At 43.3% G+C, this 25,583-nt stretch overlaps 1 protein-coding gene across 1 annotated transcript in view; it reads left to right on the forward strand.

Moving 5' to 3' along the window:
* LOC128640593 (leucine-rich repeat-containing protein 23-like) overlaps window positions 1-25,583 on the forward strand; it is a 126,473-nt gene that overhangs the window by 90,404 nt on the left and 10,486 nt on the right. The window contains exon 5 of the mRNA XM_053693064.1: window positions 9,856-10,072. Coding sequence (XP_053549039.1) covers window positions 9,856-10,072 — 217 coding nt within the window. The remainder of the gene's footprint in view (window positions 1-9,855; window positions 10,073-25,583) is intronic.

The following is a 25,583-nucleotide window of genomic DNA, read 5'->3' on the forward strand; positions in this document are numbered from 1 at the left end:
CAGCGAAACGTACGTCGGAACTGTTAACGTTAGACTCTCCAGTGTGTCTCTACATTTCCTTGTACACCTGGGGGAGGAGCAATTCCTACTGGTATTGCAGGGTGGATGATCTAGTGGTTAAGTTTCTGCTTCTCCATCCATTACCATCCAGGTTTTGGGACTGCTCTTTTGAGTAATATCATATATATTATTGCTCACTTGCCCTCTGTCAAAGGTGTTTATGGTGCATTTGTGACGCTTTTTACTTATTTTAATAAATATCTGATTTTATCATATTTGCGTGAGAGTAACTGTTTTCCCACCAGTATAAAGTGGGTGTGCGCATTTCCCTGAGCTTGGTTTAAGCTCCAACAAATGTGAGTAATCACTCGTAAACAAGTGTATCAGTTTTCCTATAAGTGGTTACAGAGTTACACTATGTTGTGCATTTTGTTTCTTTTCTTTTGAGAACACACGGAAGAACACGAAAGGCTGGAGAACCCAGAGATATCAGCATTTCTGTTGCACACCCTCTTAGTATATGAGCATCGCAGTTGCACCCTCTTAGTATATCAGCATCACAGTCACACCCTCTTAGTATATCAGCATCACAGTCACACCCTCTTATTATATCAGCATTTCAGTTGCACCCTCTAAGTATATCGGCATTTCAGTCGCACCTTCTTAGTATATCAGCATCACAGTCCCACCCTCTTAGCATATCAGCATTGCAGTCCCACCCTCCTAGTATATCAGCATTGCAGTCACACCCTCTTAGTATATCAGCATCGCAGTTTCACCCTCTTAGTACATCAGAATCGCAGTCACACTCGCTTAGTATATTAGCATCGCAGTCACACTCTCTTAGTATTTCAGTATCGCAGTCGCACCCTCTTATTATATCAGCATTGCAGTCTCACCCTGTTAGTATATTAGCATAGTAGTCGCACCCTGTTAGTATATCAGCATCACAGTCGCATCCTTTAAGTATATCAGCATCGTAATCTCAACCTCTTAGTATATCAGCATCGTAGTAGCACCCTGTTAGTATATCAGCATTGCAGTTGCACCCTGTTAATATATTAGCATCGCAGTCGCACACTGTTAGTATATCAGCATCGCAGTTGCATCCTTTAAGTATATCAGCATCGTAATCTCAACCTCTTAGTATATCAGCATCATAGTAGCACCCTGTTAGTATATCAGCATTGCAGTTGCACCCTGTTAATATATTAGCATCGCAGTTGCACCCTGTTAATATATTAGTATCGCAGTCACACACTGTTAGTATATCAGCATCACAGTTGCACCATGTTAGTATATCATCATCGCAGTTGCACCCTGTTAGAATATCATCATCGCAGTTGCACCCTGTTAGTTTATCATCATTGCAGTTGCACCCTATTAGTATATCAGCATCGCAGTCGCACCATGTTAGTCTATCAGCATCGCAGTCGCATCCTTTTAGTATATCAGCATCGTAGTCTCACCCTCTTAGTATATCAGCTTTGTAGTCACACCCTGTTAGTATATCAGCATCGCAGTGGTACCCTCTTAGTATATCAGCATTGCGGTCACAGCCTGTTAGTATATCAGCATAGCAGTTGTACCGTCTTAGTATATCAGCATCGCAGTTGCACCCTGTTAGTATATCAGTATCGTAGTCACATCTTTTTAGTATATCATCATCACATATTAAATGAGGAAAAAGAACACGCTGGGTCTCTTAGTATATCCACAGGTTTATTGGGATACAGGCTTCAATAAGCAAAGGTAAACACCTATCTGACTCAGTTTGCGCATGCGTACATGCGCTTCATCAGAGATAATGGCCTCTACTGCTAACATATTTATCAAATGCATAATCATGGTCGTAAAATTTATTTTTTTTAACTAGAACTAAGATATAAAATAATATGATAAAAAAGGGGGGGATAAAATAATTGAAATTAAAACATAAAATTAATTATTGGCAAAAACTCATCACAGTTGCATCCTTTTAGAATATCATCATTGCAGTTGCACCCTGTTAGTATATCAGCATCGCAGTCACAACTTGTTAGTATATCAGCATCGCAGTCACACCCTGTTCATATATCAGCATCGCAGTCACACCCTGTTAGTATATCAGCATCGCAGTCACACCCTGTTAGTATATCAGCATCGCAGTTGCACCCTGTTGGTATGTTAGCATAGCAGTTGCATCCTTTTAGTATATCAACATCGCAGTCACACCCTGTTAGTATATCAGCATCGCAGTTGCACCCTGTTCATATATCAGTATCGTAGTCACATCCTTTTAGTATATCATCACAGTTGCATCCAGTTAATATATTAGCATCGCAGTCGCACCCTGTTAGTATATCAGCATCACAGTTGCACGCTGTTAGTATATCAGCATTGCAGTCACACCTTGTTAGTATATCAGCATCGCAGTCGCACCCTGTTCATATATCAGCATCGCAGTGACACCCTGTTAGTATATCAGCATCGCAGTCACACACTTTTAATATATCAGCATCGCAGTCACACACTTTTAATATATCAGCATCGCAGTCACACCCTTTTAGTATATAAGCATTGCAGTTTCACCCTGTTAGTATGTTAGCATCGTAGTCGCATCCTGTTAATTTATCAGCATCACAGTCGCACCCTGTTAGTATATCAGCATCGTAGTCACACCCTGTTAGTATATAAGCATTGCAGTCGCACCCTCTTAGTATATCAGCATTGCATTTGCACCCTCTTAGTATATCAGCATCACAGTCTCACCCTGTTAGTATATCAGCATCGTAGTCACACCCTGTTAGTATATCAGCATCATAGTCACAGCCTGTTAGTATATCATCATCGCAGTCACAGCCTCTTAATACATCAGCATTGCATTCACACCCTCTTAGTATATCAGCATTGCATTTGCACCCTCATAGTATATCAGCATTTCAGTTGCACCCTCTTCGTATATCGGCATTTCAGTCGCACCTTTTTAGTATATCAGCATCACAGTCCCACCCTCTAAGTATATCAACATTGCAGTCCCACCCTCTTAGTATATCAGCATTTCAGTTGCACCCTCTTAGTATATCAGCATCACAGTCCCACCCTCTTAGTATATCAGCATTGCAGTCCCACCCTCTTAGTATATCAGCATTGCAGTCCCACCCTCTTAGTATATCAGCATCGCAGTCTCACCCTCTTTGTATATCAGAATCGCAGTTGCACTCTCTTAGTATATCAGCATCGCAGTCGCACCCTCTTATTATATCAGCATCACAGTTGTACCCTGTTAGTATATCAGCATCGCAGGTTCACCCTGTTAGTATATCAGCATAGTAGTCGCACCCTGTTAGTATATCAGCATCGCAGTTGCATCCTGTTAATATATTAGCATTGCAGTCGCACCCTGTTAGTATATCAGCATCACAGTTGCACCATGTTAGTATATCAGCATCGCAGTCGCATCCTTTGAGTATATCAGCATCGTAATCTCAACCTCCTAGTTTATTAGCATCGTAGTAGCACCCTGTTAGTATATCAGCATTGCAGTTGCACCCTGTTAATATATTAGCATTGCAGTCGCACACTGTTAGTATATCAGTATTGCAGTCGCACCCTGTTAGTATATCATTATTGCAGTTGCACCCTTTTAGGATATCAACATCGCAGTTGCACCCTGTTAGTATATCATCATTGCAGTTACACCCTGTTAGTATATCATCATTGCAGTTACACCCTGTTAGTATATCAGCATTGCAGTCACACCCTGTTAGTATCTCAGCATCACAGTTGCACCATGTTAGTATATCAGCATCTTAGTCGCATCCTTTTAATATATCAGCATCGTAGTCTCACCCTGTTAGTATATCAGCATTGTAGTCACACCCTGTTAGTATATCAGCATCGCAGTCACACCTTGTTAGTATATCAGCATCGCAGTCGCACCATGTTCATATATCAGCATCGCAGTCACACCCTGTTAGTATATCAGCATCGCAGTCGCACCCTGTTCATATATCAGCATCGCAGTCACACCCTGTTAGTTTATCACCATTGCAGTTACACCCTGTTAGTATATCATCATTGCAGTCACACCCTGTTAGTATATCAGCATCGCAGTCACACCCTGTTAGTATCTCAGCATCGCAGTCGCACCCTGTTAGTCTATCAGCATCTTAGTCGCATCCTTTTAATATATCAGCATCGTAGTCTCACCCTCTTAGTATATCAGCATTGTAGTCACACCCTGTTAGTATATCAGCATCGCAGTCACACCTTGTTAGTATATCAGCATCGCAGTCGCACCATGTTCATATATCAGCATTGCAGTCACACCCTGTTAGTATATCAGCATCGCAGTCACACCCTGTTAGTATATCAGCATCACAGTCACACCCTGATAGTATATCAGCAACGCAGTTGCACCCTGTTAGTATGTTAGCATAGCAGTCGCATCCTTTTAGTATATCAGCATTGCAGTCACACCCTGTTAGTATATCATCATTGCAGTTACACCCTGTTAGTATATCATCGTTGCAGTTACAACCTGTTAGTATATCAGCATCGCAGTCACACCCTGTTAGTATCTCAGCATCGCAGTCGCACCCTGTTAGTCTATCAGCATTGCAGTCGCATCCTTTTAATATATCAGCATCGTAGTCTCACCCTCTTAGTATATTAGAATCGCAGTTGTACTCTGTTAGTATACCAGTATCATAGTAACATCCTTTTAGTATATCAACACAGTTGCATCTTTTTAGAATATCATCATCGCAGTTGCACCCTGTTAGTATATAAGCATCGCAGTCACACCTTGTTAGTATATCAGCATCGCAGTCGCACCCTGTTAGTATATCAGCATCGCAGTCACACTCTGATAGTATATCAGCAACGCAGTTGCACCCTGTTAGTATGTTAGCATAGCAGTCGCATCCTTTTAGTATATCAGCATCGCAGTCACACCCTGTTAGTGTATCAGCATTGCAGTTCCACCCTGTTAGTATATCAGTATCATAGTCACATCCTTTTAGTATATCATAACAGTTGCATCCTTTTAGAATATCAGCATCGCAGTTGCATCCTGTTAGTATATCAGCATCGCAGTCACACCTTGTTAGTATATCAGCATCGCAGTCGCACCCTGTTCATATATCAGCATTACAGTCACACCCTTTTAGTATATCAGCATTGCAGTGACACCCTGTTAGTATATCATCATCGCAGTCACACCCTGTTAGTATATCAGCATCGCAGTTGCACCCTGTTAGTATGTTAGCATAGCAGTCGCATCCTTTTAGTATATCAGCATCGCAGTCACACCCTGTTAGTATATTATCATCGCAGTCACAGCCTGTTAGTATATCAGCATCGCAGTCACAACCTGTTAGTATATCAGCATCGTAGTCGCACCCTGTTAGTTTATCAGCATCACAGTTGCACCCTGTTAGTATATCAGCATCGTAGTCGCACCCTGTTAGTTTATTAGCATCATAGTCACAACCTGTTAGTATATCAGCATTGCAGTCGCACCCTCTTAGTATATCAGCATTGCATTTGCACCCTCTTAGTATATCAGCATCACAGTCTCACCCTGTTAGTATAGCAGCATCGTAGTCACACCCTGTTAGTATATCAGCATTATAGTCACAGCCTGTTAGTACATCAGCATCACAGTCACAGCCTCTTAGTATATCAGCATTGCATTCGCACACTCTTAGTATATCAGCATTGCATTCGCACCTTCTTAGTATATTAGCATCGCAGTCGCACTCTCTTAGTATATCAGCATCGCAGTCGCACCCTCTTATTATATCAGCATCACAGTTGCACCCTGTTAGTATATTAGCATCGCAGTCTCACCCTGTTAGTATATCAGCATAGTAGTCGTACCCTGTTAGTATATCACCATCACAGTTGCATCCTGTTAATATATTAGCATCGCATTCGCACCCTGTTAGTATATCAGCATCGCAGTCCCACCCTCTTAGTATATCAGCATTGTAGTCACACCCTATTAGTATATCAGCATCGCAGTTGTACCCTCTTAGTATATCAGCATTGCAGTTGCACCCTGTTAGTATACCAGTATCGTAGTCACACCCTTTTAGTATATCAGCATCGCAGTCACAGCCTGTTAGTATATCAGCATCGTAGTCGCTCCCTGTTAGTATATCAGCATTGTAGTTGCACCCTGTTATTTTATCAGCATCATAGTCATAACCTGTTAGTATATCAGCATCAGAGTTGCACCCTGTTAATATATAAGAATCACAGTCGCACCCTCTTAGTATATCAGCATTGCATTTGCACCCTCTTAGTATATCAGCATCACAGTCTCACCCTGTTAGTATAGCAGCATCGTAGTCGCAACCCTGTTAGTATATCAGCATTGTAGTCGCACCCTGTTAGTATATCAACATCGTAGTCACACCCTGTTAGTATATCAGCATCTTAATGACAGCCTGCTAGTATATCAGCATTGCAGTCACAGCCTATTAGTATATCAGCATTGAAGTTGCACCCTCTTAGTATATCAGCATTGCATTCGCACCCTCTTAGTATATCAGCATTGCATTTGCACCTTCTTAGTATATCAGCATCACAGTCCCACCCTCTTAGTATATCAGCATTGCATTTGCACCTTCTTAGTATATCAGCATCACAGTCCCACCTTCTTAGTATATCAGCATTGTAGTCCCACCCTCTTAGTATATTAGCATTGCAGTCACACCCTCTTAGTATATCAGCATCGCAGTCTTACCCTCTTAGTATATTAGCATCGCAGTCGCACACTCTTAGTATATCAGCATCGCAGTCACACCCTCTTATTATATCAGCATCACAGTTGCACCCTGTTAGTATATTAGCATCGCAGTCTCACCCTGTTAGTATATCAGCATAGTAGTCGTACCCTGTTAGTATATTACCATCACAGTTGCATCCTGTTAATATATTGGCATCGCATTCGCACCCTGTTAGTATATCAGCATCGCAGTTTGACCCTGTTAGTATATCAGCATCACAGTTGCACTATGTTAGTATGTTAGCATCGCAGTCGCATCCTTTAAGTATTTCAGCATCGTAATCTCAACCTCTTAGTATATCAGCATCGTAGTAGCACCCTGTTAGTTTATCAGAATTGCAGTTGCACCCTGTTAATATATTAGCATCGCAGTCGCACACTGTTAGTATATTATCATTGCAGTTTCACACTGTTAGTCTATCAGCATCGCAATTGCATCCTTTTAGTATATCAGCATCGTAGTCTCACCCTCTTAGTATATCAGCATTGTAGTCACACCCTGTTAGTATATCAGTATCGCAGTTTGACCCTGTTAGTATATCAGCATCACAGTTGCACCCTGTTAGTATATCAGTATCGTAGTCACGCCTTGTTAGTATATCAGCATCGCAGTTACACCCTGTTCATACATCAGCATTGAGGTCACACCCTGTTAGTATATCAGCATCGCAGTGACACCCTGTTAGTATATCATCATCACAGTCACACCCTTTTAGTATATCAGCATCGTATTCACAGCCTGTTAGTATATCAGCATCGCAGTCACAACCTGTTAGTATATCAGCATCGTAGTCGCACCCTGTTAGTTTATCAGCATTGTAGTTGCACCCTGTTATTTTATCAGCATCATAGTCATAACCTGTTAGTATATCAGCATCAGAGTTGCACCCTGTTAATATATAAGCATCACAGTCGCACCCTGTTAGTATATCAGCATTGTAGTTGCACCCTGTTATTTTATCAGCATCATAGTCATAACCTGTTAGTATATCAGCATCAGAGTTGCACCCTGTTAATATATAAGCATCACAGTTGCACCCTGTTAGTATATCAGCATTGTAGTTGAACCCTGTTATTTTATCAGCATCATAGTCATAACCTGTTAGTATATCAACATCACAGTCTCACCCTGTTAGTATAGCAGCATCGTAGTCGCACCCTGTTAGTATATCAGCATCATAGTCGCACCCTGTTAGTATATCAACATCGTAGTCACACCCTGTTAGTATATCAGCATCTTAGTGACATCCTGTTAGTATATCAGCATCGCAGTCACAGCCTGTTAGTATATCAGCATCGAAGTTGCACCCTCTTAGTATATCAGCATTGCATTTGCACCCTCTTAGTATATCAGCATTGCATTCGCACCTACTTAGTATATCAGCATCACAGTCCCACCCTCTTAGTATATCAGCTTTGTAGTCCCACCCTCTTAGTATATTAGCATTGCAGTCACGCCCTCTTAGTATATCAGCATCGCAGTCACACCCTTTTATTATATCAGCATCACAGTTGCACCCTGTTAGTATATTAGCATCACAGTCTCACCTTGTTAGTATATCAGCATAGTAGTCGTACCCTGTTAGTATATCACCATCACAGTTGCATCCTGTTAATATATTAGCATCGCATTCGCACCCTGTTAGTATATCAGCATCACAGTTTAACCCTGTTAGTATCTCAGCATCACAGTTGCACTATTTTAGTATATTAGCATCGCAGTCGCATCCTTTAAGTATTTCAGCATCGTAATCTCAACCTCTTAGTATATCAGTATCGCAGTCGCACCCTGTTAGTATATTAGCATCGCAGTTGCACTCTGTTAGGATATCATCGCAGTTGTACCCTGTTAGTATATTATCATTGCAGTTACACACTGTTAGTATATCCGCATCGCAGTCGCCCCGTTAGTCTATCAGCATCGCAGTCGAATCCTTTTAGTATATCAGCATTGTAGTCTCACCCTCTTAGTATATCAGCATTGTAGTCACACCCTGTTAGTATATCAGCATTGCAGTTTTACCCTCTTAGTATATCAGCATCGCAGTTGCACCCTGTTAGTATATCAGTATCATAGTCACATCATTTTAGTATATTATCATCACAGTTGCATCGCAGTCGAATCCTTTTAGTATATCAGCATCGCAGTCACACCCTGTTCATATATCAGCATCGAGGTCACACCCTTTTAGTATATCAGCATCGCAGTCGCACCCTGTTCATATATCAGCATCGAGGTCACACCCTTTTAGTATATCAGCATCGCAGTGACACCCTGTTAGTATATCATCATCGCAGTAACACCCTGTTAGTATATCAGCATCGCAGTCATACACTTTTAGTATATCAGCATCGCAGTCACAGCCTGTTAGTATATCAGCATCGCAGTCACAACCTGTTAGTATATCAGCATCGTAGTCGCACCCTGTTATTTTATCAGCATCACAGTCGCACCCTGTTAGTATATCAGCATCAGAGTTGCACCCTGTTAATATATAAGCATCGCAGTCGCACCCTCTTAGTATATCAGCATTGCATTCGCACCCTCTTAGTATATCAGCATTGCATTTGCGCCCTCTTAGTATATTAGCATCACAGTCTCACCCTGTTAGTATAGCAGCATCGTAGTCGCACCCTGTTAGTATATCAGCATCATAGTCACACCCTGTTAGTATATCATGATCATAGTCACAGCCTGTTAGTCTATCAGCATCGCAGTCACAGCCTGTTAGTATATCAGTATTGAAGTCGCACCCTCTTAGTATATCAGCATTGCTTTCGCACTCTCTTAGTATATCAGCATCAGCATCCAATAAAGACAGTGATTTTAAGAACTGTTTCAGCATAATCTGGCTGCATCATTTACTTGGAGGCAGAATTAGTGGCTTGTGCACTAGCAGGGAGCTCCTCGTGCTGTTGCCAGGGGAAGGGTTTGACTAATGACTTTGGGAATTTCTGAGCTGTAATATGTGTATATGTTATGTGAGGATGTCCTCTTCTAACTCAAAGTGTTCGGTGCTTGTCATCTTCTATACCCCAGACTCAGTTCCAACTCATTTTGCATCTGTCTTCCTCAGGGGTAATCTGGTGTCAAGTCTGCAAGAGGTGAAGAAATTGCGCCCCCTGTCCCGGCTGCGTGCACTGGTTTTGCGTGAGAATCCATGTGAGGAGGAGGATGGTTATAGGATGGAGACTCTGATTACCCTCCCCCACCTGGAGAGACTTGATAAAGACAGCTATGAAGAGGAGGAGAGGATGGAGGCTGATGAGAAACGGAGGGCAGAACTGGAGGAGGTGAGAGAAAGGAATCTGGTAATGGGGTGTAAGGAGTAGGGGTAGCTGTATGATGTGATGACCCCGGTATGTGTCACTGAGTGTGTAGTGCATGACTCCGGTATGTGTCACTGAGTGTAGTGCATGACCTCGGTATGTGTCACTGAGTGTGTAGTGCATGACCCCTGCATGTGTCACTGAGTGTGTAGTGCATGACCCCTGCATGTGTCACTGAGTGTGTAGTGCATGACCCCTGCATGTGTCACTGAGTGTGTAGTGCATGACCCCTGCATGTGTCACTGAGTGTGTAGTGCATGACTCCTGCATGTGTCACTGAGTGTGTAGTGCATGACCCCTGTATGTGTCACTGAGTGTGTAGTGCATGACTCCTGTATGTGTCACTGAGTGTGTAGTGCATGACTCCTGCATGTGTCACTGAGTGTGTAGTGCATGACCCCTGCATGTGTCACTGAGTGTGTAGTGCATGACTCCTGCATGTGTCACTGAGTGTGTAGTGCATGACCCCTGTATGTGTCACTGAGTGTGTAGTGCATGACTCCTGTATGTGTCACTGAGTGTGTAGTGCATGACCCCTGTATGTGTCACTGAGTGTGTAGTGCATGACTCCTGTATGTGTCACTGAGTGTGTAGTGCATGACTCCTGTATGTGTCACTGAGTGTGTAGTGCATGACCCCTGTATGTGTCACTGAGTGTGTAGTGCATGACTCCTGTATGTGTCACTGAGTGTGTAGTGCATGACCCCTGTATGTGTCACTGAGTGTGTAGTGCATGACCCCTGTATGTGTCACTGAGTGTGTAGTGCATGACTCCTGTATGTGTCACTGAGTGTGTAGTGCATGACCCCTGTATGTGTCACTGAGTGTGTAGTGCATGACCCCTGTATGTGTCACTGAGTGTGTAGTGCATGACCCCTGTATGTGTCACTGAGTGTGTAGTGCATGACTCCTGTATGTGTCACTGAGTGTGTAGTGCATGACCCCTGTATGTGTCACTGAGTGTGTAGTGCATGATCCCTGTATGTGTCACTGAGTGTCTAGTGCATGACTCCTGCATGTGTCACTGAGTGTGTAGTGCATGACCCCTGTATGTGTCACTGAGTGTGTAGTGCATGATCCCTGCATGTGTCACTGAGTGTGTAGTGCATGATCCCTGCATGTGTCACTGAGTGTGTAGTGTGTAGTGCATGACTCCTGCATGTGTCACTGAGTGTGTAGTGCATGACTCCTGTATGTGTCACTGAGTGTGTAGTGCATGACTCCTGCATGTGTCACTGAGTGTGTAGTGCATGACTCCTGTATGTGTCACTGAGTGTGTAGTGCATGACCCCTACATGTGTCAGTGAGTGTGTAGTGCATGACCTCTGCATGTGTCACTGAGTGTGTAGTGCATGACCCCTGCATGTGTCACTGAGTGTGTAGAGCTTCACCCCTGCATGTGTCACTGAGTGTGTAGAGCTTGATCCCTGCATGTGTCACTGAGTGTGTAGTGCATGACCCCTGTATGTGTTACTGAGTGTGTAGTGCATGACCCCTGCATGTGTCACTGAGTGTGTAGTGCATGACCCCTGTATTTGTCACTGAGTGTGTAGTGCATGACCCCTGCATGTGTCACTGAGTGTGTAGTGCATGACCCCTGTATGTGTTACTGAGTGTGTAGTGCATGACCCCTGTATGTGTCACTGAGTGTGTAGTGCATGACCCCTGCATGTGTTACTGAGTGTGTAGTGCATGACCCCTGTATGTGTCACTGAGTGTGTAGTGCATGACCCCTGCATGTGTCACTGAGTGTGTAGTGCATGACCCCTTCATGTGTGTGTGTATATGCGTATGTGTATATATATGTGTGTATATGTATGTGTATATATGCGTATCGGTATATGCCTGTGTGTGTATGTGTATATGTGAATGTGTGTATATGTGTATATATGTGTGTATAGGCGTATGTATATATGTGTATAATGTATGTGTGTATATGTGTGTGTATGTATATGCTTATGTGTATATATGTGTGTATGTATAGATATGTCTGTGTATATGTGCATGTGTATGTATATGTGTGTATATATGTGTGTGTATAGATGTGTATGTGTATATATCTGTGTGTATAGATGTGTATGTGTATATATGTGTGTATGTATATATATATATATATATATATATATTTATGTGTGTGTGTGTGTATATATATATATATATATATATATATATATGTGTGTAAATGTATGTGTGTGTGTGTATGTATATATATACAGTGGGGCAAAAAAGTATTTAGTCAGCCACCAATTGTGCAAGTTCTCCCACTTAAGAAGATGAGAGAGGCCTGTAATTTTCATCATAGGTATACCTCAACTATGAGAGACAAAATGTGGAAACAAATCCAGACATTCACATTGTCTGATTGGGAAATAATTTATTTGCAAACTATGGTGGAAAATAAGTATTTGGTCAATATCAAAAGTTCATCTCACGGACTTTCAACTCCCTCCAAAGGTTTTCTATGGGGTTGAGATCTGGAGACTGGCTAGGCCACTCCAGGACCTTGAAATGCTTCTTACGAAGCCACTCCTTCGTTGCCAGGGCGGTGTGTTTGGGATCATTGTCATGCTGAAAGACCCAGCCACGTTTCATCTTCAATGCCCTTGCTGATGGAAGGAGGTTTGCACTCAAAATCTCACGATACATGGCCCCATTCATTCTTTCATGTACATGGATCAGCCGTCCTGTTCCCTTTGCAGAGAAACAGCCCCAAAGCATGATGTTGCCACCCCCATGCTTCACAGTAGGTATGGTGTTCTTTGGTTGCAACTCAGCATTCTCTCTCCTCCAAACACGACGAGTTGTGTTTCTACCAAACAGTTCTACTTTGGTTTCATCTGACCATATGACATTCTCCCAATCCGCTTCTTGATCATCCAAATGCTCTCTAGCATACTTCAGACGGGCCCAGATATGTACTGGATTAAGCAGGGGGACACGTCTGGCACTGCAGAATCTGACTCCCCTGGCGGCGTAGTGTGTTACTGATGGTAGTCTTTTTTACGTTGGTCCCAGCTCTCTGCAGATCATTCACTAGGTCCCCCCGTGTGCTCACCATTCTTGTGATCATTTTGACCCCACGGGGTGAGATCTTGCGTGGAGCCCCAGATCGAGGGAGATTATCAGTGGTCTTGTATGTCTTTCATTTTCTAATTATTGCTCCCACAGTTGATTTCTTCACACCAAGCTGCTTGCCTATTGCAGATTCAGTCTTCCCAGCCTGGTGCAGGTCTACAATTTTGTTTCTGGTGTCCTTCGACAGCTCTTTGATCTTCACCATAGTGGCGTTTGGAGTGTGACTGTTTGAGGTTGTGGACAGGTGTCTTTTATACTGATAACAAGTTCAAACAGGTGCCATTAATACATGTAATGAGTGGAGGATAGAGGAGCCTCTTAAAGAAGAAGATACAGGTCTGTGAGAGCCAGAAATCTTGCTTGTTTGTAGGTGACCAAATACTTATTTCTTTTACAAAGATATGAAGAGTCCACGGATTTTAAACTTTACTTATGGGATATTAACCTCCTGCTAACAGGAAGTGGCAAAGAGCACCACAGCAGAGCTGTATATATAGCCCCTCCCCTTCCCCTCCACCCCCAGTCATTCTCTTTGCCAGTGTTATACTAGGAAGACATGGTAAAGTGAGGTGTTTATTTTAGTTTCTTCAATCAAGAAGTTTTTTATTTTAAATGGTACCGGTGCGTACTATTTTCCTCAGGGGGATATGGAAGAAGATTTCTGCCCTGAGGTTTGATGATCTTAGCAATTATAACTAAGATCCATGCTGGTTCCCACAAGACTTCTGAAAGTAACCATGAGACATCTTCAGTGTGGAGACCGGTTTCATGCTACAAGCAGCATTAAGGTATATGCAGCCTTTTTTTCTAAGGAGACTTGGTGTATCAGAACTGGCTGGCATTATTTCCCTGTATGGGAATGGGGTAAGCTGTAAAACCTAATTTCTCTTGTAAGGTGTATCCAGTCCACGGGTTCATCCATTACTTGTGGGATATTCTCCTTCCCAACAGGAAGCTGCAAGAGGACACCCACAGCAGAGCTGTCTATATAGCTCCTCCCCTAACTGCCACCCCCAGTCATTCTCTTGCAGCTCTCGACAAGATAGGAAGTATCAAGAGATATGTGGTGACTTAGTGTAGTTTTACCTTCAATCAAAAGTTTGTTATTTTTAAACGGTACCGGCGTTGTACTGTTTTACTCTCAGGCAGAAATTAGAAGAAGAGTTCTGCCTGGAGGTTGATGATCTTAGCGGTTTGTAACTAAGGTCCATTGCTGTTCTCACACATAACTGAAGAGTATGGGACAACTTCAGTTGGGGGGAACGGTCTGCAGATTACCTGCTTTGAGGTATGTTCAGTATATTTATTTCTAGAGAGATTAATGATTTCTAGAAAATGCTGACAGAGCCTTGTGTATTTGAGGTAAGCCTGATGCAGTGATTTAACAGCGACTGGGATCATGCTTACAAAACAGGGTAATACTCTTATTACTTAGTGACAGTTAAACGTTTAAATGAATTAAAAAATAGGACGTTTTTTTCTCTGAAGGAGATAAATCTTTATTTGGGGCCTAGTTTCCACATGGCTAATCAAATACTCCTAGGAGTATTTTCTTAAGGCCCCTCTGGCATCCAGTACATGGTGGGAGGGGCCTATTTTAGCGCTCTAAATGCACAGTTTTAATTCAGACTGAGACATCCAGCTTCCCTAGAGGAGTCCTCTGGCACCTGAGGACCATTATAAGGGGTTTATTTCTGCACAAAATCGTACTTGAGGGCAGGTAGGAGCCTCAGCAGAGCTGTGGCAGGGTGCTTAACTGTCTTGTAACATTTTTTAACGTTTTTAAATACAAGCGCCTGGCTGATGTTCCAGACGTTCAGGCGTTTTGTCAGGCTTTGGTTAGAATCAGGCCTGTGTTTAAACCTGTTGCTCCGCCATGGAGTTTAAATTTAGTTCTTAAAGTTCTTCAAGGGGTTCCGTTTGAACCCTTGCATTCCATAGATATCAAGCTTTTATCTTGGAAAGTTCTGTTTTTAGTAGCTATCTCTTCGGCTCGAAGAGTTTCAGAGTTATCTGCCTTGCAGTGTGATTCCCCTTATCTGATCTTCCATGCAGATAAGGTAGTTTTGCGTACCAAACCTGGGTTTCTTCCTAAGGTAGTATCTAATAGGAATATCAATCAGGAAATTGTTGTTCCGTCACTGTGTCCTAATCCTTCTTCAAAGAAGGAACGTCTGTTACACAATCTTGACGTGGTTCGTGCTTTAAAGTTTTATTTGCAAGCTACTAAGGATTTTCGTCAAACATCTGCATTGTTTGTTGTCTACTCTGGAAAGAGGAGAGGCCAAAAGTCTTCGGCAACTTCTCTTTCTTTTTGGCTGAGAAGCATAATCCGTTTAGCTTATGAGACTGCTGGCCAGCAGCCTCCTGAAAGAATTACAGCTCATTCTACTAGAGCGGTAGCTTCCACATGGGCTTTTAAACATGAGGCCTCTGTTGAACAGATTTGTAAGGCGGCGACTTGATCTTCTCTTCATACTTTTTCTAAATTCTACAAATTTGATACTTTTGCTTCCTCGGAGGCTATTTTTGTGAGAAAGGTCTTGCAGGCAGTGGTGCCTTCCGTTTAAGTACCTGCCTTGTCCCTCCCTTCATCCGTGTCCTAAAGCTTTGGTATTGGAATCCCACAAGTAATGGATGAACCCGTGGACTGGATACACCTTACAAGAGAAAACAAAATTTATGCTTACCTGATAAATTTATTTCTCTTGTGGTGTATCCAGTCCACGGCCCGCCCTGTCATTTTAAGGCAGGTGTTTTTTATTTTTAAACTACAGTCACCACTGCACCCTATAGTTTCTCCTTTTTCTTGCTTGTCTTCGGTCGAATGACTGGGGGGTGGCAGTTAGGGGAGGAGCTATATAGACAGCTCTGCTGTGGGTGTCCTCTTGCAGCTTCCTGTTGGGAAGGAGAATATCCCACAAGTAATGGATGAACCCGTGGACTGGATACACCACAAGAGAAAGAAATTTATCAGATAAGCATAAATTTTGTTTTATTAAGAGGGGTGTTACTGGAGTCCCTATTTTATATTTATTATTAGTTGATATTTGGGCATTATGTGACATGGGAGACAATATAAAAAAACAATGTTTTATGTTTTTTAATTTTTGGCACTTAAAACTTATTGGTTTTATGCTTGAGGGTATTTTTACTTTAGTGCAAAACTGCATTTCCATGCGGTGTTGTTTGTGCCTACTCTGACTTTTGACCTCAAGGGGCGGAGCCTATTTTGGCGCAATTTCTTCAGGCTTAGCAGCAGCAAACAGTAACTCAGTGGCTCCTGGACTGTGTAGCTGGTCTGAAGGGTTGGAAACTTGATTTGAAGTACCCTGGGGGCAGGTAGGCACCACAGCAGAGCTGTGGCGAGGTGCAGGGGGTATTTTTTATCTATCTTTTGACTACATGTTGATATAAGTACTTCTAAAGCCTTATTTCTGCCCTTGCTTCTGGGTGCAGTAATTTTTGGATTAACCAACGATATTAAGTTAAATTTGGGAATAATTTAACGTTTTTTTGTGCATTTTGGAAAAATTGTTCACTTTTTCTTTTCTTAAAGGCACAGTACACGTTTTTTCTAATGTTTATTTTATGCTATAAATAAGTGTTTAAACGGCTTTTGTGGTATTACTAGTCTGTTCAACATGTCAGACATTGAGGTTTCTCATTGTTCTATGTGTTTAGAAGCTATTGTGCAACCCCCTCTAACATTGTGTAACCTTTGTACTGAAAGGGCTTTACAATGTAAAAATCATATTTTAAATAAAGTAAGTGTGCCTAGGGATGATTCTCAGTCTGAAGAGAATCAGGATATCCCATTCAATTCTCCCCAAGTGTCACAACCTTTTATGCCCACACAAGCGACGCCTATTACTTCTAGTGCGTCTAATTCCTTTACTCTGCAGGAGATGGCTGCAGTTATGTCAACTACCCTTACAGAGGTATTGGGTAAATTACCAGTGTTGCAGGGTAAACGCAGTAGGTCAAGTAATAATGTAAATACTGAATCCTCTGATGCTTTATTAGCTATTTCCGATGTTCCCTCACAGTGCTCTGAGTTGGGGATCAGGGAATTACTGTCTGAGGGTGAAATTTCTGATTCAGGGAATGTTTTGCCTCAGACAGATTCGGATGCTATGTCATTTAAATTTAAGCTTGAACACCTCTGCCTGTTGCTTAGGGAGGTTTTAGCGACTCTGGATGATTGTGATCCTATTGTGATTCCTCCAGAGAAATTGTGTAAAGTGGATAAATATTTGGAAGTTCCTACTTATACTGATGTTTTTCCGGTTCCTAAGAGAATTTCGGAAATTATTAGTAAGGAATGAGATAGACCAGGTATACCGTTTTCTCCCTCTCCTAATTTTAAGAAAATGTTTCCTATATCAGATACCATTCGGGACTCATGGCAAACGGTCCCTAAGGTAGATGGAGCTATATCTTCCCTAGCTAAGCGTACTACTATACCCATTGAGGATAGTTGTGCTTTCAAGGATCCTATGGATAAGAAATTAGAGGGTCTACTAAAGAAATTATTTGTTAATCAGGGATTTCGTTTACAACCTACGGCTTGCATTGTTCCAGTAACTACTGCAGCAGCTTTTTGGTTTGAGGCTCTAGAAGAGTCTCTTAAGGTTGAGACTTCATTAGATGACATTCTAGATAGAATTAAGGCTCTTAAGCTAGCTAATTCTTTTATTACTGATGCCGCTTTTCAAATTGCTAAATTAGCGTCAAAAAATGCAGGATTTGCTATTTTAGCACGTAGAGCATTGTGGCTCAAATCTTGGTCTGCTGATGTGTCATCAAAACATAATCTTTTAGCTATTCCCTTTAAAGGTTAGACCCTTTTTGGGCCAGAATTGAAGGAGATCATTTCTGATATTACAGGAGGTATGGGCCATGCCCTACCTCAGGATAGGTCGGTTAAAATGAGGGGTAAACAGAATAATTTTCGTTTCTTTCGGAACTTTAAAGGAGGACCCCCCGCTTCTTCTTCCACAAAGCAGCATGAAGGGGTGGCCCCCGATCCGGGACCGGATCTAGTAGGGGGCAGACTTTCTTTCATTCCTCAGGCTTGGGCAAGAGATGTTCAGGATTCCTGGGCACTAGAAATAGTGACCCACGGTTATCAATTGAAATTCAAGGATTTTCTCCCAAGAGGGAGATTTCATCTTTCAAAATTATCTGCAAACCAGATAAAGAGAGAGGCATTCTTACGCTGTGTAAAAGACCTTTTTACTATGGGAGTAATCTGTCCTGTTCCAAAATTGGAACAGGGACAGGGGTTTTACTCAAACCTATTTGTGGTCCCCAGAAAAGAGGGAACGTTCAGACCCATTTTGGACCTTAAAGTCTCTAAACAAATTTCTAAGAGTTCCATCATTCAAGATGGAGACAATTTGAACGATTTTGCCAATGATCCAGGAGGGTCAATATATGACTACCATGGATTTGAAGGATGCTTACCTTCATATTCCAATCCACAAAGATCATCATCGGTTTCTAAGGTTTGCCTTCTTGGACAAACATTATCAGTTCGTGGCTCTTCCTTTCGGGTTGGCCACAGCACCCAGAATTTTCACAAAGGTTCTAGGGTCTCTTTTGCCGGTTCTCAGACCGCAAGGGATAGCGGTGGCGCCTTATCTGGACGATATTCTGATTCAGGCGTCAACATATCATCTGACAAAATCTCACACGGACACAGTGTTGTCTTTTCTGAGAACTCACGGCTGGAAGGTGAACATAGAGAAGAGTTAACTTGTTCCACAGACAAGGGTTCCTTTCTTGGGAACTCTGATAGACTCGGTAGCCATGAAAGTATTTCTGACAGAGGTCAGAAAATCAAAGATTTTGAATGCTTGCCGAGCACTTCTGTCCATTCCTCGGCTATCAGTGGCTCAGTGTATGGAGGTAATTGGATTAATGGTAGCGGCAATGGACATCGTTCCGTTTGCTCGCTTTCATCTCAGACCACTGCAACTGTGCATGTTCGGTCAGTGGAATGGGGATTATGCAGATTTATCTCCAAAGATAATTCTGGATCAAGAGACCAGAAACTCTCTTCTTTGGTGGTTGTTGCCAGATCATCTGTCCCAGGGGACTTGTTTCTGCAAACCCTCGTGGGTGATAGTGACAACAGATGCCAGCCTTCTGGGCTGGGGTGCAGTTTGGAACTCCCTGAAGGCTCAGGGTGTTTGGACTCAGGTGGAGTCTCTACTTCCAATCAATATTCTGGAACTGAGAGCAATATTCAATGCGCTTCAGGCGTGGCCTCAGTTGGCTTCGGCCACATTCATCAGATTCCATTCGGACAACATAACGACTGTGGCATATGTCAATCATCAGGGGGGAACAAGGAGTTCCTTAGCGATGATAGAAGTATCCAAGATAATCAGTTGGGCAGATGCCCACTCTTGTCATCTGTCAGCGATCTACATCCCAGGGGTAGAGAACTGGGAAGCAGATTTTCTAAGTCGACAGACTTTTCATCCGGGGGAGTGGGAACTTCACCCGGAGGTATTTGCCTCATTGATTCTCAGATGGGGCAGACCGGAATTGGATTTGATGGCATCTCGTCATAATGCCAAGCTTCCAAAATACGGATCCCGGTCAAGGGATCCTCAGGTCGAACTGATAGATGCCTTGGCAGTACCTTGGTTGTTCATCCTAGCTTATGTGTTTCCGCCGTTTCCTCTCCTCCCACGCGTGATTGCTTGAATCAAACAGGAGAGAGCTTCAGTGATCCTGATAGCGCCTGCGTGGCCACGCAGGACTTGGTATGCGGATCTAGTGGACATGTCCTCTCTGACACCAGGAAACTTAAGTTGAGACAGGACCTTCTCATTCAAGGTCCTTTCCAACATCCAAATCTAATTTCTCTGCAACTGACTGCATGGAGATTGAGCGCTTGATTTTATCGAAGCGAGGATTCTCTGATTCAGTTATCAATACTTTGATACAGTCTAGAAAGCCTGTCACTAGAAAGCTCTATCATAAGATATGGCGTAAATATCTTTATTGGTGTGAATCCAAGGGTTAAAGGGTTACTCATGGAGTAAAGTTAAGATTCCTAGGACGAGGCAACACAGTGGTAAACCGATTACAAACCAATGGTTTCAAGAGGGAGACATGAAAAACATTGGAGATGCGCATAGCAGGAGGAAGGTTAAGAGCGTAGGCCACAGGATTAACCCGTCGGAGTATTCGAAAAGGATCAACATAACGGGGAGCCAATTTATTGGAAGGCACACAAAGGTTCAAGTTGCGGGAGGACAGCCAAACTCTCTCACCAACCTGGTAGGAAGGTGCGGGCAGACACCTACGATCAGCCTGGAACTTTTGGTACTGCATAGAACGATGAAGGCAATCCTGAATCTGCACCCACGTGGAACGAAGTTGCCGGAGATGCTCCTCCAATGCCGGAATACCCTGAGACAAGAATGAATCGGGCAACAAGAATGGTTGAAACCCATAATTCGCCATTAACGTGGATAACTTGGAGGAAGCATTAATAGCACTATTACGAGCAAACTCTGCCCAAGGTAACAGTTCAGACCAATTATTGTGGTGATCTGAGACATAGCAACGTAGGAACTGTTCCAGAGCTTGATTAGACCGTTCCGCAGCCCCATTGGATTGAGGGTGATATGCTGAGCAGAAGGAAAGCTGGATCCCCATTTGAGCACAAAAGGAACGCCAAAATCTGGAGACAAACTGGCTACCCCGGTCCGACACTATCTCCTTGGGTAACCCATGTAAACGGAAGACCTCCCGGGCAAAAATTGAAGCAAGCTCCTGAGCGGTAGGCAGCTTCATCAAGGGAATGCAATGAACATTTTAGAAAAACGGTCAACCACCATAAGGATAACAGTATTGCCATTGGAAACAGGGAGCTCGACAATGAATTCCATGGAAAGATGTGTCCAAGGACGCTCACCATTAGCAATAGGTTGAAGAAGACCCACAGGGAGACGTCGGGGAGTCTTATTCTGTGCACAAACTGAGCAGGAGGCAACATACGCAGCAACATCAGAACGAAGACCTGGCCACCAGAATTGTCGAGTGACAGACCAAATCATTTGGTTCTTGCCTGGGTGACCTGCGGCTTTAGGATAGTGGTAAGTGTGCAAAAGTTTAGTTCGAAGATTCTCAGGAACAAAACACTTACCACTAGGTTTCTCAGGCGGTGCATTGGTTTGTGTAGCCAGGATCTCCTCCCCCAAGGGAGAAATCAAATTAGTACGTATGGTAGCCAAAATACGGTCAGGAGGTATAACAGGAGTAGGTACAGACTTCTCCTTGGACAGAGGCGAAAATTGTCGAGAGAGGGCATCAGCCCTAACATTCTTACTACCAGGCAGGTAGGAGACCACATAATTAAATAGAGACAAAAATAGCACCCATCTGGCCTGTCGGGGCGACAAACGTTTTACTTCAGATAGATAAGTTAAATTCTTGTGGTCAGTAAGAATGAGCACTGGCACGCTAGTACCCTCGAGAAGATGCCTCCATTCCTTGAGTGCCAAAATTATGGCCAGTAATTCCCTGTCGCCAATTTCATAATTGCACTCCGCTGGAGACAATTTCTTAGAGAAGAAACCACACGGAAGCAAGGAACCGTCAGGCGTAGGACGTTGAGACAAGAGGGCACCTACTCCAGTCTCAGACGCATCGACCTCAAGAACGAAAGGCAGGACAGGGTTAGGATGAGCCAGAACTGGAGCGGCAGCAAAGGCAGTCTTAAGACTATCAAAGGCCTCAATGGCAGTAGGTGACCAATGGAGTGGATCATTCTCTTTACAAGTCATGTCTGTGATAGGTTTGACCAAGGAAGAAAAGTTTTTAATAAACTTTCTATAGTAATTGGCGAACCCCAAAAAATGTTGAATAGACCGAAGACCAACTGGGCGAGGCCACTGCAGAACTGCAGATAACTTGTCAGGATCCATGGAGAACCCTGCAATGGAGATAACATAACCTAGGAAGGTTACTTGAGTCTGATGGAACTCACATTCCTCAAGTTTACAAAACAGGCCGTTCTCACGTAGTCTCTGAAGAACCCGTGTAACATCAGAACGATGAGCCTCAAGTGTGGGTGAGTGTATGAGGATGTCGTCTAAGTACACCACAACACACTGTTGCAACATATCTCGTAGGACATCATTAATAAATTCCTGAAAAACAGCAGGAGCATTACATAGGCCAAAGGGCATTACAAGATACTCATAATGCCCGCTCCTGGTGTTAAATGCTGTTTTCCATTTGTGACCCTCCTTAAACCTAACGAGATTGTACGCTCCTCTCAAATCAAGTTTAGTAAAGACCATAGCTCCCTTGAGGCGGTCAAAGACTTCCGTAATGAGCGGAATAGGGTAAGCATTGTTAATGGTAAGACGATTAAGACCCCTATAATCGATACATGGTCTTAACTCGCCACCCTTTTTCTTCACAAAGAAGAAGCCAGCCCCTGCAGGAGAGCAGGATTTGCGGATGATCCCCCACGACAGAGCATCAGCAACATACTCCTCCATAGCACAATTCTCTGCAACAGACAGAGGGTACACCCGGCCCCGAGGAGGAATGGCTCCGGGTTGCAGGTCTATGGCACAATCGTAAGACCGGTGAGGAGGCAACGTACCGGCACGCACCTTGTCAAACACGTCTCGGAACTCTCGGTACTCCTCTGGCAATTGAGATACCAAAGAAGTGCACAAGACTTTAACTGGTTTCCGAAGACAAGTGTAAATACATTGCGGGGACCACAACAAAATTTCGGACCTGCGCCAGTCGAGACTGGGATTGTGCTTTTGGAGCCAGGGATAACCCAGAACAACTGGAAAATGCAGAGAGTTTATCACCTGGCACTGGAGGGTTTCAAAATGGAGAGCCCCAACAGCCATGGACAACGGAGCAGTTTTGTGAGTAACGAGTGCGGGCTGAAGGGGCCTGTCATCAATGGCCTCAATAGCAAGCGGAACTGACCGAGGCAAAACAGGAATGGAGTGCTTTGATACAAGAGCACTGTCAATGAAATAGCCAGCAACACCGGAGTCAACAAGAGCCTAAGTGACTATGGAGGAGTCCACCCAGGAAAGGACAACCGTGACCAAAGGTTTCTCCTTAAGCGGTTCCGGGGACAAGGATAAACCACCCAAGGTCTGCCCCCGACAGGACCTTAGGTGTGAGCGTTTCCCGGCCGTGTAGGACAAGACTTCAAAAGGTGGCCCTGTAACCCACAATAGAGGCAGAGCCCCTCCCTCCTCCTAAAGGCCCTCTCTGCCGTGGAGAGACCCGTGAATCCCAACTGCATCGGCTCAGCAGTACCTGGTGACTCGGGACCAGGAGGCATGGGAGGAGAGGGAGGCATGGGTGGGAACAAACACATTGGAGACAACGGAAACAGGAGGCTTCCGCAAGTGCTCCTTGAAAGAGGGCCTCTCTCTGAGTCTGATGTCAATTAGGATAAAAAAAGACACCAATGCCTCGAGATCCTCTGGTAAATCTCTGGCAGCAACTTCGTCTTTAATCGCATCAGAGAGCCCATGAAAGAAGGCGGCAACAAGGGCTTCATTGTTCCAACCTACCTCTGCGGCAAGCATAAGGTAACTCAATAGCATACTGAGCAACAGATCTTGTACCTTGCTGAATGGACATGAGTCGTTTAGCAGCAGAGGAGGAGGAGCGAGCCGGAACATCAAGTACCCTTCGAAAGGAGGGCCACAAATTCAGGGTAATTTGAAATCACAGGTTTATTAGTCTCCCACAAGGGATTAGCCCAGACAAGAGCTGTGTCAGAGAGTAACGAGATGAGAAATCCCACCTTAGCTCTGTCAGAGGGAAACGCCTGAGGGTAACATCTCAAAGTAAAATGCCCACCTGGTTCAAAAACCCTCTGCACTGAATAGGATCGCTTCCATATCGCTGAGGTAGAGGTGCAGAACCGGACATGCTCCTGGTAGGCAAAGGTGCAGCAGCAGAAACAGGAGCAGCCATAACATGCGGGACACTTTGGTCCAAATGTGCAGTGCGAGTCAGCAGGGTTTGCAGGGCTAGTGCAAATTGATCCAAGCGGTGATCCTGTACATCCATCCTGGAAATTATGGCAGGTAAAGGTGGATAATTAGCAGCATCAGGATTCATGACCTTTGCGTAATGTCAGGGTGCCAGGAATCAGACTAGAAGTGCAAAAATAATCACACCTTTATTAATAGCAAAAAATTATAAAATGTCCACAAGTCAAATAACAAGCCAGGAGTCAAAACCAGAGCTGGTAGTCAGACGAGCCGAGTCAGGAGCAAAAGCGAATAGTCAGACAAGCCAGGGATCAGGAACCAGGAGGGACGTCAGACAGCCAGGTAATACACAGGAACTCTCACAAACAGGTCTGAGAAAACGCAAAGGCAAAGCATACTGAACAGTGGCCCTTTAAATAATAAGTGATGACATCACAATTCTGAGACTGCATCCTGTCTCACATGGATGATGCACAACAGTCTGGCCATAAAAGGAAGTGCAGGAAGTGAGCAGCATCCCCCACAATGCACCAAGTCAGGAAGAGAGGTGAGTAAAATGGCTGCCAGCAGCACATGGCAAACACAACAGGGAAAAACCCTGACACCACCATAATATGCAAATAAATTCTTTCCAAATCAGACAATGTGATTGTCTGGATTTGTTTCCACATTTTGTCTCTCATAGTTGAGGTATACCTATGATGAAAATTACAGGCCTCTCTCATCTTCTTAAGTGGGAGAACTTGCACAATTTGTGACTGACTAAATACTTTTTTGCCCCACTGTATATATATATATATACATACACACACATATATATATACACAAAACACACACACATACATACATACACACACAGTTGTGCTCATAAGTTTACATACCCTGCAGAATTTATGATTTCTTGGCCATTTTTCAGAGAATATGAATGATAACACAAAAACTTTTCTTTCACTCATGGTTAGTGTTTGGCTGAAGCCATTTATTATCAATAAACTGTGTTTACTCTTTTTAAATCATAATGACAACAGAAACTACCCAAATGACCATGATCAAAAGTTTACATACTCTAGTGATTTTGGCCTAATAACATGCACACAAGTTGACACAAAGGGGTTTGAATGGCTATTAAAGGTAACCATCCTCACCTGTGATCTGTTTGCTTGTAATTAGTGTGTGTGTATAAAGGTCAATAAGTTTCTGGACTCCTGACAGACCCTTGCATCTTTTATTCCAGTGCTGCACTGACACTTCTGGATTCTGAGTCATGGGGAAAGCAAAAGAATTGTCAAAGGATCTGCGGGAAAAGGTAGTTGAACTGTATAAAACAGGAAAGGGATATAAAAAGATATCCAAGGAATTGAGAATGCAAATCAGCAGTGTTCAAA

This window comes from Bombina bombina, chromosome 9, assembly GCF_027579735.1.
Source record: "Bombina bombina isolate aBomBom1 chromosome 9, aBomBom1.pri, whole genome shotgun sequence".
NCBI classification, from domain to species: Eukaryota; Metazoa; Chordata; class Amphibia; order Anura; family Bombinatoridae; genus Bombina; species Bombina bombina.